Genomic DNA, 16309 nt, shown 5'->3' with positions numbered 1-16309 from the left:
AAAGAAGTTAAATTACACTTGTTATCAATCATGGTGCCAAATATAGTGTGATGGGGCTTACATTTCTTTAGCCAGGCACACTTGGACTATCACTTAACACTTTGCATGGAAAGTTCATGAAGATTTCAAACACAACTGGAGGCCTCAGAAACACTTTCATGAGAATACGGTTCATCCAGTGTCGGTGTGTTAATGAAAATAGAAGATACAAGAAAAAACGCAAAACGGATGGAATAAAATGGAACATTTATCTTCATTATCCTATGAAAGAAGAGACGAAAATGGTGGATGTGCCAATTGTGCCAATAATACCATAGAAAAAATAGTGGATGTGACAAAACTACCAAGTAGGTATCTAATATGCTCGTTGCTCGTACAGGATAAGAGAGTAAAACTTTGAACTTCATTTATCATATCTCAAATTAAGTAGGTATAAAGCTATACCAAAATTTCTATGGATTGCGGAGTGGAATCTGTATATGTGTATATCTAACAAAAGTGCAGACTTTTGTTATTGTAGGTACTGTCTGATTGCACCTCTTCAAAAGAATAAAATACCCATAATTAACAGGATACTTTTGGCATTCAACTTCGCGGGGGGGTTGGGTGGACTGGTGGTAGTGCTGTCACAAGTTTAAATTTACTTCTTTTATTGTCATGATTCATGATATGTCAAAATTTAATAATAAAGCACAAATATTACTATTACTAACTTTGAAAGATCATTTTGTTTCTTCATCACACACCACTGTTTCTTTGTTCCTTAAATCAAACAAGATGATTAAAGTGCATCATGCAGGTAAAATGGAAATTATGTCCAATTACTCTCCAATATGTACAATAAGAGAGTTGTTTTACCTCTAAGTACTCATCACTAATTTCATTTCCGATTACTTTGTTTTTTCTTTCGATAAAAAGTATCGCAAAGTTTACGTGTTGCTTTTCTATCACTTAACACTTTGGATGGAAAGTTCATGAAGATTTCAAACACAACTGGAGGCCTCAGAAACACTTTCATGAGAATACGGTTCATTCAGTGTCGGTGTGTTAATGAAAATAGAAGATACAAGAAAAAACGCAAAACGGATGAAATAAAATGGAACATTTATCTTCATTATCCTATGAAAGAAGAGACGAAAATGGTGGATGTGCCATGTGCCAATAATACCATAGAAAAATAGTGGATGTGACAAAACTACCAAGTATCTAATATGCTCGTTGCTCGTACAGGATAAGAGAGTAAAACTTTGAGGGAAACAGATTTTCATTTATCATATGAAGATCTCAAATTATAAAGCTGTACCAAAATTTCTATGGATTCCGGAGTGGAATCTGTAGATTTAACAAAAGTGTAGACTTTAATTTGTTATACATATTGTTACTGTCTGATTGCACCTCCTCAAAAGAATAAGATGATTAAGAGGATACTTTTGGCATGATTAACAGGATACTTTTGGCATTCAACTTTGAAAGATCATTTTGTTTCTTCATGACACACCACTGTTTCTTTGTTACTCAAATCAAACAAGATGATTAAAGTGCATCATGCAGGTTAAAAACATGATGGAAATTATGTCCAATTACTCTCGAATATGTACATTGTACAATAAGAGAGTTGTTTTACCTCTAAGTACTCATCACTAATCTCATTTCCGATTACTTTGTTTTTTCACTCGATAAAAAGTATCGCAAAGTTTACGTGTTGCTTTTCGTGCATGTATACTAGTACTTTTGACAAGAAAATGATGTTATGTTTCAGCCTTAACCAACATTTCAGCAATAATAATAATAATAATCCTGCAATGTTTTACAGTTCGACGAAAAAAGAAGACTTGAAAGCCTATTTTTGCTTTCTTCTCACTATGTACGTCTAATAATAATAATAATAATAATAATAATAATAATAATAATAATAATAATAATAATAATAATAATAATAATAATAATAATAATAATCCTGCAATGTTTTACAGTTCGAAGAAAAAAGAAGACTTGAAAGCCTATTTTTGCTTTCTTTTCACTATGTACGTGTACCTCGAAGAGTGAGATTATCACAAGAGATGGTAATAAGTTTAAATCAAATCTAACAAACCACTAGTAGGTAGGTATAACGTATAGGTACGCGTGCAAATTTGAATGACTTGATCTTAAAGCTTGAGGATATACTGACTACTAAATTTACTGAAGATGTCTAAATTGTAGATAGGTTCCTACTTGGCGTGAAATTTTCCCACACGATCCGAGTTGCTGATTAGGATTTTTTTTACAATTTACATAGGTACATTTACAACTTCTACTTATAGTGAATTTACGTTACGTGTACCTAGGAGAGCTCTTTATCCTGTGTGTGGAAGTTTTCATGCATGTTTTGTGCGATTTTTTAAAACATACCTGATTAGGATTTTTTTTACAATTTACATAGGTACATTTACAACTTCTACTTATAGTGAATTTACGTTACGTGTACCTAGGAGAGCTCTCTATCCTGTGTGTGGAAGTTTTCATGCATGTTTTGTGCGATTTTTTAAAACATACAATATTTTTGCAGAAATCACGAGTAGCTCAAGTGTTGTTGAACTGACAAGTTGCTTAGTGGACCTTTCAAGAGTAGCTAATACCTTTCGTTACCTAGCTAATAAAGTAGTCATCCCTATATTTATGTCGGGAAGGGCTGTGATTTCTACTATTCAGCATATTCGACCCTAGAATTTTCATTAAAAAAAGTCTCGTCTCAAAGTTATTTTCCAAGCTGGCTAGGATAGGTAGGTGTAGGAGCCTACCTAGGAAACCTGGCATCCTGCAAGGGTCATGGGGTTATCACTCTATTTAGAATCATTTTGGGGTCAATAAGAATAATCACAGGAATAAGAGAACATAATATCGGTAAATTTTTATTGCAATCTCTAATGCTAAGCACATGAAGTTTCATATGAGAACCTTTACAATGTAGGTAAACGTAATAATAGCAGGTAAGTATTCTAATTGATAGTCTGATGAAAAAATAAAAAAATCTGAAATGATAACAATAACTTCAACATTGTATTGAAACAATAACCTGTATTTCAAAATGAATGAACAAGTACACGTTGCAAGTATGTAGTTTGTATTGAAGAGTTAGACACCTATGCTTAGAGTCACTTACTCGAATAACTTGTGTAGGTACTTATATCTATCTCAATTAACGAGTTATAATAAAATAGCTCTGATTAAGTCATGAGTTCATGACAAATGACAGACAGTAAATTGAAGGTTTATTATAATTTCTAAAGATTGACACCTGGTGCCTAAGCATATCAGAAATTCTACTAGTTATAGGTTAAGAGAACATAATATCGGTAAATTTTTATTGCAATCTCTAATGCTAAGCACATGAAGTTTCATATGAGAACCTTTACAATGTAGGTACACGTAATAATAGCAGGTAATCATCATATTAACCTCCCACGCTTGTTGTAATAAAAATTACATTTCCGAACACTCAGTTCCCTGTTTGCGACCCATCAGCAATTCACGACCTTTTTGGTTGGTTGAAGGTTGCGAACTTTTTCGAGATTGAGGATCGCTGATCTGAATTCGAGATAGAGCTTTAACATGAAACCTCCCACGCTTGTTGTAATAAAAATTACATTTCCGAACACTCAGTTCCCTGTTTGCGACCCATCAGCAATTCACGACCTTTTTGGAAGGTTGCGAACTTTTTCGAGATTGAGGATCGCTGATCTGAATTCGAGATAGAGCTTTAACATGGGGGAACTCGGCGCTTCAATCAGTCGAATTGATCTGAAAGTTAGATACCTACCATGAGGCGAGTTGGAAAGTAAGTTTCATTTCCTAAAGCTGAATATGAGGAAAAGATCAAAAGAAGATCATGTGAGGTAATCCATCAATCACCAATCATATTGCAGATATAAAACTCAGTGTCCTTTCACTTCGATATCCTAAGATTGAACAGAAAGTTTCTGCAAATTCTTCTAACAAATCAAAAGTCCCCAAATCGAAAAAAAGAGGATTCTTGATTGTGTTAAGCTGGATTGTTCGTCGTTCTTCGTTTAATATGCAGTGCTGAATTTCATTCCTCAACTGGTACTAGAGTCTACCGCGCTATCCAACAGGTAGGTACATTACTGTTGGTGTCATTCAGAATTTCTTTGAGACTGTCATTTGGAAACCTAGTCATGTAGATACGTATATACTCGTACACATGGTCATTAGATATTGTAGTACGGTAGGCGGTAGGTATCTATGCGATTCACTGCAGTTGCCATGCGATTCACTGCAGAAGTGAAAAGGAGAAGATGCGTCAACTGATCTGATATCGATTTCAATTATGCAAGACTCAAGTTTCATAGATCCAAACATCCGATACATTATGAAGATGATTCGATATGATTTTAAATTGAATGGACTACTCATTCCCATGCGTTTTATTTCAACTGCACAGAGACCGAGTACCTACTTTTTATTTTCTACGTGTTTCTTTATTTACTTGAGTTTTTTTTTTCAAGAAAGATAAATTTCCATATAAGGGAACTCACCATGTTGTCTTTGAACAATATGTCTTTTTATAGAGAGCATTCTAGGCTAGGAGGAACTTGAAATCTCGTAATAATATCCGTAATCTTCAACTTCAACGTTGGAATAGGTTTCCTTTAGGTTTCTGAGTTTCGATTTCACTTTGTTCTTCTCAGAAGTGAGTTAGGTATACGTGAGCTTCTATGTGTTAAAGCTATGGCGGCATTAATCACAAAACACAAACACAAGTAATTAATTATCTCGTAGAAATGAATTGTTTACCCAAATTGTCACTTGAACATGGAGCCCCCATTTTTATGCTAATGCCTCCTAGATTTTCTGCTTTTACTGTCTGCAATCTGCATATAACCCAAATTGTCACTTGAACATGGAGCCCCCATTTTTATGCTAATGCCTCCTAGATTTTCTGCTTTTACTGTCTGCAATCTGCATATATAGTGCATATCCTCATCCGTCCATACAGCGTCATCATTCATGCATTTGTCAAAGGAGATAGCTACCTTGTTTAATATACTTCTTACTGTTTTCTATAGTGCATGTAGGTCTGTAGATATAAAAGTTTTAAGTACAACTTTAATACGTACCTAGGTATCACCTACTTACCTATTGGTCGTATAAAAATAGCTACCTTATCAAATTCATATCACAACAATCAAAACAAACAATATTCTGTCCTACACACAATATTTATGCGCTTTTGATACTTCCTTTCTTTACATTACGAGACAGCTTGAAATATAACTCATAACTTTTTTACATTTCTTTAGCACCTCCATTGATTTATTGTTAACAATGGATTTATGTTGTTAGCTTTAGTGTTTTGTTGGACAATACCACACACAATATTTATGCGCTTTTGATACTTCCTTTCTTTACATTACGAGACAGCTTGAAATATAACTCATAACTTTTTTACATTTCTTTTGCACCTCCATTGATTTATTGTTAACAATGGATTTATGTTGTTAGCTTTAGTGTTTTGTTGGACAATACCGGTTCGTATCACACTTCCAGATACATGGAACTCTGTTCTACAAGAACTTGAAGTTATGTTTGGATTTGTAATGATTCTATCATTTTAGAAAGCAGTATATTGATTGTCTGTACTATTAGGTACTGAGATGACCTATCGGACATTACAGGACTCGTGAAATTCGGGCTGTAAGTTAGAAGCTAGTTTATGTGAGTAGGTACAAAAATTCTCTGAATTGAATTCAAACAAGTTCAAACAAGAAGCAAAATAAGACCCATCGCATTGGGATAAATAGATAGTGGAGGCACCTCTAGGTAACTTTATTACCTATACTTATATCAACATACTTCCAATGAGAAACCCATGTATGTATTCCATAAACACCTTTAACTTACTGCTTTCAATTATTATAAATTTAAATTTAAGAGCTGCAACCATTTCTTTCCGTTTTGTAACTGATTTCTCAAGAAGATTAAAAACAATGGACAGAACGTACCTTCTAGCCATGTCCAAGCTACCTTGTTAGGATACCTACGATTGCCTATTAATAGAACTCGAACTAGCATTTTCATCATACCTAGATTTTACGGTCAAAAATAATAATTGAATTTGTGTTACATGTGTAGTGTGTACACACTCGTATACGAAGCATTAAAAAGTGTTGCATTGAAATTTATAGCTCACGACATAATTAAAAACACATTTTATCACTGCCAGTAGAGAGGTAATTCTAAAATCTAGATACTGTTCCATGTAGAACGGCCTTCAGGTGTCACATAAAATATTCGAGCAGGTCTCACAATGCTATGGAGGACGTTAGAGAGAAGAAAAGTCAGAGCAATAAATTTAAAATAAATCTCTACTGTAAATTTTACATCCTTTCCATACGGACATTGTTAGAACATTAGTTATTACACATGGTTGGCGGTTGGCAAATAAAATGTGCTACCTACAGTCTGATAAAAATAGAAATGCATAGGTTAATTGGGATTGTATTGTCTACTTACGGAGTGGTGAGTGGAAAACACCCAGGTATGAATGAATGGTGTAGGAGTCATATGTTTCTACTTTCCTTATTTATGGAATTTCCTCGCAATTGATAGTCAAAAGCGCACAGATAGGAATCTAATTACCTTTTCTCTCTGCTTTCAGGTGATATCGAAGATTGTCTCATTCAATCCATTCCACAAGGTCAGTTTACACCTCTCCCGGAGGCCCTATGTTGGATTATATTCGATCTGACTTCGGCCGGACAACCTGCAGTCATCGAAGCCATTATTGCAGCCCTCACCATTGCTTTCCCTGATATTCAAAGGCCGAGCCATGACCTGGTCTATGACACACTGGCCAAGTTGATGTCAGAGAAAAAAGTAAGTTTTCAATTCACTTCGAACAGGGCTAGGCTAGGCCTGGATTGTATATCATTATCTTTTTGTCTCTCCAGATCTATCAAACCTCACAAGGCTATTTCGTGGTGACGCCAGAAACTCGCCGGCTAGGGCGAACCCCCACCTCTTCCAGAAGGGGGACTGGCGGAGGGAGCAGGCGAAATTTCCTCATGTCCGCGGATGAGGCTATGACCCTCGTCCATGGAGAGATGGAGACCACACGGGACGGCATAGTCACGCATCAGAACATCCAGACCAACCTAGCTGATGTTATTATGGGAGGTAAGGACATCTTTTTCAATATAGAATAGAATAGAATAAGTAGGTATACCTCATTTATACAGCAGATGAGACTGAAAAGTCCCTTTACCCACGCAGTCTAAAAAAGGTCTTTTATATCTATGACCCTCGTCCATGGAGAGATGGAGACCACACGGGACGGCATAGTCACGCATCAGAACATCCAGACCAACCTAGCTGATGTTATCATGGGAGGTAAGGACTTCTTTTTCAATATAGAATAGAATAAGTAGGTATACATCATTTATACAGCAGATGAGACTGAAAAGTCCCTTTACCCACGCAGTCTAAAAAAGGTCTTTTATACTCAAACTCGGTTCAAATTATCTTTGTCATAATCCGCACAAAATCGAACTCTTTAGTCTTAAGACAATATATTATAACTTCTGAATATTGGCATCAGCAATCATACTGACGTCACATGAATGTGCATGAATGAATTAATCAATGTACGTACTTACTATACGTAGTATTGATATCTACGTAAATTTTTACTTTAGTAGAAGCCTCATCTCGCCAACAGCTGATTCCGGATAGGTTTAGGTACTTGGTCTTGCGCCCTTCCGATGCAGTGGGTTCATAGAAATGAGATAGCTATCTTGGCACATAACAAACAAATGACCAACTGGGCATTAATAAAATTATCATATCTTAATTATTAAGTCAATAAATTTACGAGCAAGGAAGGATTAAAACGACTAACTATTTTCGCAATCCTTGTTATTTTTGGCACGAATAGGTATGTTTATGATGATGAAAATAATATTTTATCCACCAAGATGTGCTAAAAAATAATGTTTGGAATAGAGTGGTTTTCGGTTTAGCGACTTTGGACTCCCACTGAGATATTTGGCATTGGATTAAAATTGACTGCTAATAAATCTATCTAATAGCCCTTTGACTCTGTAGAAAGTAGGAAAAAATAAATCGGTACCTAATTAACTACAAACAGGTAACTAAATAAATAATTTTTATTTTGAACGTGGTCCGTCAGAAGCTAGAAACTTGTCAGCAGAAGAGCTTTCTAATCTTCCCTCAAACTGCATTTAATACCTACATCAGATATCAAACGCGAGATCAAAAGAATTACTAGCAGAAGTATTCTCATTAACAAGTAGTTTTATGACCTGGAACACTTGCAAAATTCTCTGCAGTCGAGCAACAGCGAATAGGGTTGGTGTCGGCTAGCAGCTCTTAATTCTCTCAAAGTCAAGCCAATTTTCTTTCATCCCAACTACCATCTCGGGGTTTTAGTTCTGGTAAGAAAAAGATCTTTTTTCAATTTTAAATGAAGTTTGAATCTTCAAGTTAGATCAGTTTCGGTAAAGCTTGGTTAGGGTTGTTCGATCGTGGTTACATACAAGATAAAAAAGTTACGATGTATAAAGTGTGATGTTTTTTTATGAAAAAAATTAAAATAAAATGAAATTATTAATAAGTAAAAAGTCTTCATTCATATCCTCTTCTTCTCCCCAGGAAACGCCAACGATAAATCTCTACTGTAAATTTTACATCCTTTCCATACGGACATTGTTAGAACATTAGTTATTACACATGGTTGGCGGTTGGCAAATAAAATGTGCTACCTACAGTCTGATAAAAATAGAAATGCATAGGTTAATTGGGATTGTATTGTCTACTTACTGAGTGGTGAGTGGAAAACACCCAGGTATGAATGAATGGTGTAGGAGTCATATTTATGTTTCTACTTTCCTTATTTATGGAATTTCCTCGCAATTGATAGTCAAAAGCGCACAGATAGGAATCTAATTACCTTTTCTCTCTGCTTTCAGGTGATATCGAAGATTGTCTCATTCAATCCATTCCAAAAAGAATCATCCCGATGATAAAAACACACACAAGTTTGGTAAAACTGCCTCTAAAAGTATTTTCTATTCGCAATGAACTATTTGGGCCCTTCATAATAGCCAAATGACATGTCCTTCAAGTTGTTATTACGATCTCGTCACATCTACGGAAGTACGGAGAGTGTAATAGGTAGCTGAATACCTATAAAAACTACACGTGCGTGAATATTTTGGACATCACAATTTGAATATCCGACATTAAAAATGCAACATGCATCAAAGAAATGACAAAGCATCTCAATAAAATATTCACTCGACTGCTACTCGTTCCAATTAGGAGCGCGATAAGATTCCTACATAGATTTCAAACTCAGAAAGGTGTGGAATTTCAATCGACTATTAAATTTAACGGATGGGTTGTGTCTTCACGGAATGCATCCCATTTGAGAAATCTGATGCTCCATTGAATTTTGAGTACGGGACGATATTATGCCAGAAGTGCGTAATAGAGAATGAACATTATTTATTAATTGCTGCTTATTAAAGTGTAATGCATGGAAGTGAAGTCTTACCTAAATCTTTACATGAACGTCTAGAGTCTAGACACTTCGGCTATCTGTTCATCCAAACAATTAAAATTATTCTAGTGTAAAGGGTAGGTACCCTACATTATTTAGATTTTAGAATAATTTCCGAACAGAAATTGGAGTTCATGAAAGTCCTTTTAACATTGATCTTAGGCGAAGGGAGGTGCCAAAGAAAAGCCTTTCACTTCAGCCTTTCGCAGATGGGTATATTTGTATCATTGCTTTCCCTGATATTCAAAGGCCGAGCCATGACCTGGTCTATGACACACTGGCCAAGTTGATGTCAGAGAAAAAAGTAAGTTTTTAATTCACTTCGAACAGGGCTAGGCTAGGCCAGGCTTATAGGCTTGAAAAAATATTCAATTTTCTACCTCAAGTCTATAGGTTTGCATAGATTACCACCTCATTACCAAACTGGAGGTACAAAGAAACACTAGCTCTCGCAAGCATGGCCTAGCTCTGTATATAATAACCACCTCTACATAATTAGGTTGCTTCGGTTCCAAGGGACCGACAAATTTTTCCCACTTATCTAGGTTTTCCAATTACAAAAGTGTTTCCCAATTACAATTTATAAATGAACGGGCCACGATGTTCCCCCCGCTTATCCAGGTTTCCCACTTCGATAGGCTGGATTGTATATCATTATCTTTTTGTCTCTCCAGATCTATCAAACCTCACAAGGCTATTTCGTGGTGACGCCAGAAACTCGCCGGCTAGGGCGAACCCCCACCTCATCCAGAAGGGGGACTGGCGGGGGGAGCAGGCGAAATTTCCTCATGTCCGCGGATGAGGCTATGACCCTCGTCCATGGAGAGATGGAGACCACACGGGACGGCATAGTCACGCATCAGAACATCCAGACCAACCTAGCTGATGTTATCATGGGAGGTAAGGACTTCTTTTTCAATATAGAATAGAATAAGTAGGTATACATCATTTATACAGCAGATGAGACTGAAAAGTCCCTTTACCCACGCAGTCTAAAAAAGGTCTTTTATACTCAAACTCGGTTCAAATTATCTTTGTCATAATCCGCACAAAATCGAACTCTTTAGTCTTAAGACAATATATTATAACTTCTGAATATTGGCATCAGCAATCATACTGACGTCACATGAATGTGCATGAATGAAATCATGAATGAATTAATCAATGTACGTACTTACTATACGTAGTATTGATATCTACGTAAATCTTTACTTAGTAGAAGCCTCATCTCGCCAACAGCTGATTCCGGATAGGTTTAGGTACTTGGCCTTGCGCCCTGCCGATGCAGTGGGTTCATAGAAATGAGATAGCTATCTTGGCACATAACAAACAAATGGCCAACTGGGCATTAATAAAATTATCATACCTTAATTATTAAGTCAATAAATTAACGAGCAAGGAAGGATTAAAACGATTAACAATTTTCGCAATCCTTGTTATTTTTGGCACGAATAGGTATGTGATGATGAAAATAATATTTTATCCACCAAGATGTGCTAAAAAATAACGTTTGGAGTAGAGTGGTTTTCGGTTTAGCGACTTTGGACTCCCGCTGAGATATTTGGCATTGGATTAAAATTGACTGCTAATAAATCTATCCAATAGCCCTTTGACTCTGTAGAAAGTAGGAAAAAATAAATCGGTACTTAATTATTAATTACTAAAAACAGGTAATTAACTAAATAATTTTTATTTTGAACGTGGTCCATCAAAACTAGAAACTTGTCAGCAGAAGGGCTTTCTAATCTTCCGTCAAACTGCATTTAATACATCAGATATCAAACGCGAGATCAAAAGAGTTACTAGCAGAAGTATTCTCATTAACAAGTAGTTTTATGACCTGGAACACTTACAAAATTCTCTGCAGTCGAGCAACAGCGAATAGGGTTGCTGTCGGCTAGCAGCTCTTAATTCTCTCAAAGTCAAGCCAATTTTCTTCCATCCCAACTACCATCTCGGGTTTTAGTTCTGGTAAGAAAAAGATCTTTTTTCAATTTTAAATGAAGTTCGAATCTTCACGTTAGATCAGTTTCGGTAAAGCTTAGTTAGGGTTGTTCGATCGTGGTTACTTACAGGATAAAAAAGTTACGATGTAAAAAGTGTGATGTTTTTTTATGAAAAAAATTAAAATAAAATGAAATTATAAATAAGTAAAAAGTCTACATTAATATCCTCTTCTTCTCCCCAGGAAACGCCAACGACAAGATTCTATACCCCCGTTCTACAGCGTGTAAGAACGGCTCTGGTTCCACCGCCTGCAGCAAATTTGAGAGGCGACACTCCATGCGAGTGTACAACAACTCCAAACGGTTTACCAATCTGCAAAGGTCTGGATCGTTACGATACATCACGGACAAAGGCTCAGGCCAAGAGTCCATGCCTGAATGCGCGGTCTCAGAACCTGACACGTCGTATAAATCTTTGCATAGTAAGTGAGCAGGTTAATTTACGGTACCTACATAAAACATAAAATTGAATATAGGTACATAGCTATTATGTATGTCCTCATGTATTTATGAGCGGTACCTATGCGTAATTATCCATATTTTTGATCCAAATTTGGCATGATCGTGTGTATTTACAATTTTTGGAAAAGGTCGGCGGTTGTCCAGCTAAAGTTCCTTTGTAGAAAAAAAGGAAGGAAATGAAAGGATAATCTAAAGGGAGAAATTAAGGTTTTTTTTAAGCTAATCATGAAACACCCCTGGGGAAGTGCCGAATAAAGCTTGAACTTTGATGAAAAGTTTAAAAAAGGACTGGAAGATCAGATTCATAAGCAAAGGTTAACATATTATTTATTAATATTTTTATTAATTTTTCCATTTTTCGTTTTTTTCTCAGGGCGTTCTTTATCTTTACTTTCTCGGTTTTTCCGACGAAGTGTAAGATCCAAACGCTGTTCCTCTCCATCCAGCAAGAAGTTAGCCACCTACTCGGACCAATTTCCACCCCGGGAATGGTTTAACCAGTCGGTGAAACATCTGCACTCTGTCGGGACCCAAACCATGGCTCCTTGCGAAATACCGGTAAGTTTGGTGGGGGGATTCTCATAACAAGAACTTTCGAAAAGGGAGAATTCGCATGTAAGGCTTTGACTTGGAGTCACTGGATGGTTCGCCTCAGAAGCATTTCTTGTAGGGGTCCTCCTAGGTCAAGAGGTTTCTTGTAGGGGTCTCATATACTTCTACTATCCTATGCCAAGATATCCAAACGGTTTACCAATCTGCAAAGGTCTGGATCGTTACGATACATCACGGACAAAGGCTCAGGCCAAGAGTCCATGCCTGAATGCGCAGTCTCAGAACCGGACACGTCATATAAATCTTTGCATAGTAAGTGGATAGGTTAATTTACGACACATAAAATTGAATTATACTTTTATACTATATCCCCATGTAGGTATTTATGATCGGTACCTATGCGTCATTATCCATATTTTTGATCCAAATCTGGCATGATCGTGTGTATTTACAATTTTTGGAAAAGGTCGGCGGTTGTCCAGCTAAAGTTCCTTCGTAGAAAAAAAGGAAGGAAATGAAAGGACAACCTAAAGGGAGAAATTAAGGTTTTTTTTAAGCTAATCATGAAACACCCCTGGGGAAGTATTAGAAAGCAGTATATTGATTGTCTGTACTATTAGGTACTGAGATGACCTATCGGACATTACAGGACTCGTGAAATTCGGGCTGTAAGCTAGAAGCTAGTTTATGTGAGTACAAAAATTCTCTGAATTGAATTCAAACAAGAAGCAAAATAAGACCCATCGCATTGGGATAAATAGATAGTGGAGGCACCTCTAGGTAACTTTATTAGGTACCTATACCTATATCAACATACTTCCAATGAGAAACCCATGTATGTATTCCATAAACACCTTTAACTTGCTGCTTTCAATTATTATAAATTTAAATTTAAGAGCTGCAACCATTTCTTTCCGTTTTGTAACTGATTTCTCAAGAAGATTAAAAACAATGGACAGTACGTACCTTCTAGCCATGTCCAAGCTACCTTGTTAGGATACCTACGATTGCCTATTATTAGAACTCGAACTAGCATTTTCATCATACCTAGATTTTACGGTCAAAAATAATAATTGAATTTGTGTTACATGTGTACACACTCGTATACGAAGCATTAAAAAGTGTTGCATTGAAATTTATAGCTCACGACATAATTAAAAACACATTTTATCACTGCCAGTAGAGAGGTAATTCTAAAATCTAGATACTGTTCCATGTAGAACGGCCTTCAGGTGTCACATAAAATGTTCGAGCAGGTCTCACAATGCTATGGAGGACGTTAGAGAGAAGAAAAGTCAGAGCAATAAATTTAAAATAAATCTCTACTGTAAATTTTACATCCTTTCCATACGGACATTGTTAGAACATTAGTTATTACACATGGTTGGCGGTTGGCAAATAAAACATGCGACCTACAGTCTGATAAAAATAGAAATGCATAGGTTAATTGGGATTGTATTGTCTACTTACGGAGTGGTGAGTGGAAAACACCCAGGTATGAATGAATGGTGTAGGAGTCATATGTTTCTACTTTCCTTATTTATGGAATTTCCTCGCAATTCATAGTCAAAAGCGCACAGATAGGTATCTAATTTACCTTTTCTCTCTGCTTTCAGGTGATATCGAAGATTGTCTCATTCAATCCATTCCGCAAGGTCAGTTTACACCTCTCCCGGAGGCCCTATGTTGGATTATATTCGATCTGACTTCGGCCGGACAACCTGCAGTCATCGAAGCCATTATTGCAGCCCTCACCATTGCTTTCCCTGATATTCAAAGGCCGAGCCATGACCTGGTCTATGACACACTGGCCAAGTTGATGTCAGAGAAAAAAGTAAGTTTTCAATTCACTTCGAACAGGGCTAGGCTAGGCCAGGCTTATAGGCTTGAAAAAATATTCAATTTTCTACCTCAAGTCTAGGTTTGCATAGATTACCACCTCATTACCAAACTGGAGGTACAAAGAAACACTAGCTCTCGCAAGCATGGCCTAGCTCTGTATATAATAACCACCTCTACATAATTAGGTTGCTTCGGTTCGAAGGGACCGGCAAATTTTTCCCACTTATCTAGGTTTTCCAATTACAAAAGTGTTTCCCAATTACAATTTATTATAAATGAAGGGGCCACGATGTTCCCCCGCTTATCCAGGTTTCTCACTTCGACAGGTTGGATTGTATATCATTATCTTTTTGTCTCTCCAGATCTATCAAACCTCACAAGGCTATTTCGTGGTGACGCCAGAAACTCGCCGGCTAGGGCGAACCCCCACCTCATCCAGAAGGGGGACTGGCGGGGGGAGCAGGCGAAATTTCCTCATGTCCGCGGATGAGGCTATGACCCTATATTTGTACTAGATTTTACAGGTATTGCTGATAAAGCTATTGCCATTTTTTGAACTGAATGCCAACTAGTGTGTACGAACATTTTAGAGCAAACAGTTCACAGATTGTAGGTAATGGTTTCGTTAGCATATCGTACACATAAACTGACCTAAACGCCTGTACGGTTTTATTATTTTGATAGCTGATAACATAGGTAACTTCTGTCTACTCAACGTAAAGATTCTGCGTTGGGATATGGTAAGATATTGATACAAAGTGATTGCATCATACTGACTTGGATTCCACCTTGAGCTTCCTTAAAAATAAAGCGATATGCTCGGGTGCATCTTGGAAAAAAAACTCGTGTATTCTCACTGTAACACTTACCAGTTTCATTGAGTAACTGGTTCTATCAAGAAGCTGTAACGTAATTGTATCACGGCCAAGTTTAATATTGGATCGAATTCTTTTCTCGTCTGATAACACTTGGAATCTGATAAAGAAAATCAGATGATTTACCTACTCTCAATGTGATTTCTCAATTCTCTCGTTATTTTCTGTTTTATAGCAGGAGACAATATGTAGTCTTATGATTACTAATACAGAATCCCCTCCCCTATGTTCACAGCCCGAGTGCCCCAGCCAGGTCTCCAAGGATTCCCTCATCTATTGGGAGCCTGACGACATCCCCTCTACACTCAAGCGGCACTCCCCCCGCTCTCACTCTGCCTGTTCCTCTAGTCGTGGCACCCCTAGGTCTGGGCGTAAGTCATCCCGGGACCCTCCCGCTCCGGACCTACCCCTTCCACCCATTCCCAAGTCAGAATCCCCATCCCGCGCTGGGTCTCACTACTCTGCGAGCACACGGCTAAGTTCCCCCATGAGGAACCCACTCTCCCCTAGCACGTCTTCCAATAAAATCTCCACCCCTACACTTAGCACGAGGATATCTTCTCCAACCAGCAAGTCATTCTCTAGTTCAAGCTCTGGCTATAACTCCCTCCCCCGGTCCGTATACAAGTCTCACAAGCTTAGGAATGGATACACCTCGTCTTGCCATAACAAAACCAATTTGCTGAATAGTACCAACTGCATTAGTGAGGATATTAAACCTCCTGCGTTCCCCCCTGTACCTCCTACTCAGAACTCAATTATATTTCAAGTGTCTACGTCACAAGGAGCCCCCAGTTCGAGTCCTGGCCAGTCCAATATTGTGACGTCATCAGTAACATCATCTTCACCTACCAACGAAAAAACTACGCTTACCACTACAATCAATGGGAACAACACAACCAAGATATTCCTCCAGCAAAACACTCCTGTTAGATCTCTCATCACGTTTGAAAATGGGCCTAATAGTAAATCAGACAAGAAGGATTTGATAG

General features: G+C 37.3%; 1 protein-coding gene across 4 annotated transcripts in view; it reads left to right on the top strand.

The window, feature by feature from the left end:
* LOC103505815 (TRIO and F-actin-binding protein) overlaps nt 1–16309 on the top strand; it is a 110535-nt gene that overhangs the window by 92133 nt on the left and 2093 nt on the right. For 3 of the 4 annotated variants that reach the window (XM_026821044.1, XM_026821046.1, XM_026821047.1), the window contains 5 exons: nt 6659–6876; nt 6951–7176; nt 11769–12008; nt 12422–12606; nt 15553–16286. In XM_026821044.1, the coding sequence (XP_026676845.1) occupies nt 6659–6876; nt 6951–7176; nt 11769–12008; nt 12422–12606; nt 15553–16286 (1603 nt within the window). Of the gene's footprint in view, nt 1–6658; nt 6877–6950; nt 7177–7316; nt 7390–11768; nt 12009–12421; nt 12607–15552; nt 16287–16309 lie in introns of all 4 variants that reach the window. The other variant, XM_026821045.1, reaches the window with a different exon arrangement.

This window comes from Diaphorina citri, unplaced genomic scaffold (genome assembly GCF_000475195.1).
Source record: "Diaphorina citri unplaced genomic scaffold, Diaci psyllid genome assembly version 1.1 scaffold196, whole genome shotgun sequence".
Classification (NCBI taxonomy): domain Eukaryota; kingdom Metazoa; phylum Arthropoda; class Insecta; order Hemiptera; family Psyllidae; genus Diaphorina; species Diaphorina citri.
The sequence above is the reverse complement of the archived record's forward strand: the minus strand, read 5'-3'. Positions and strand labels throughout refer to the sequence as shown.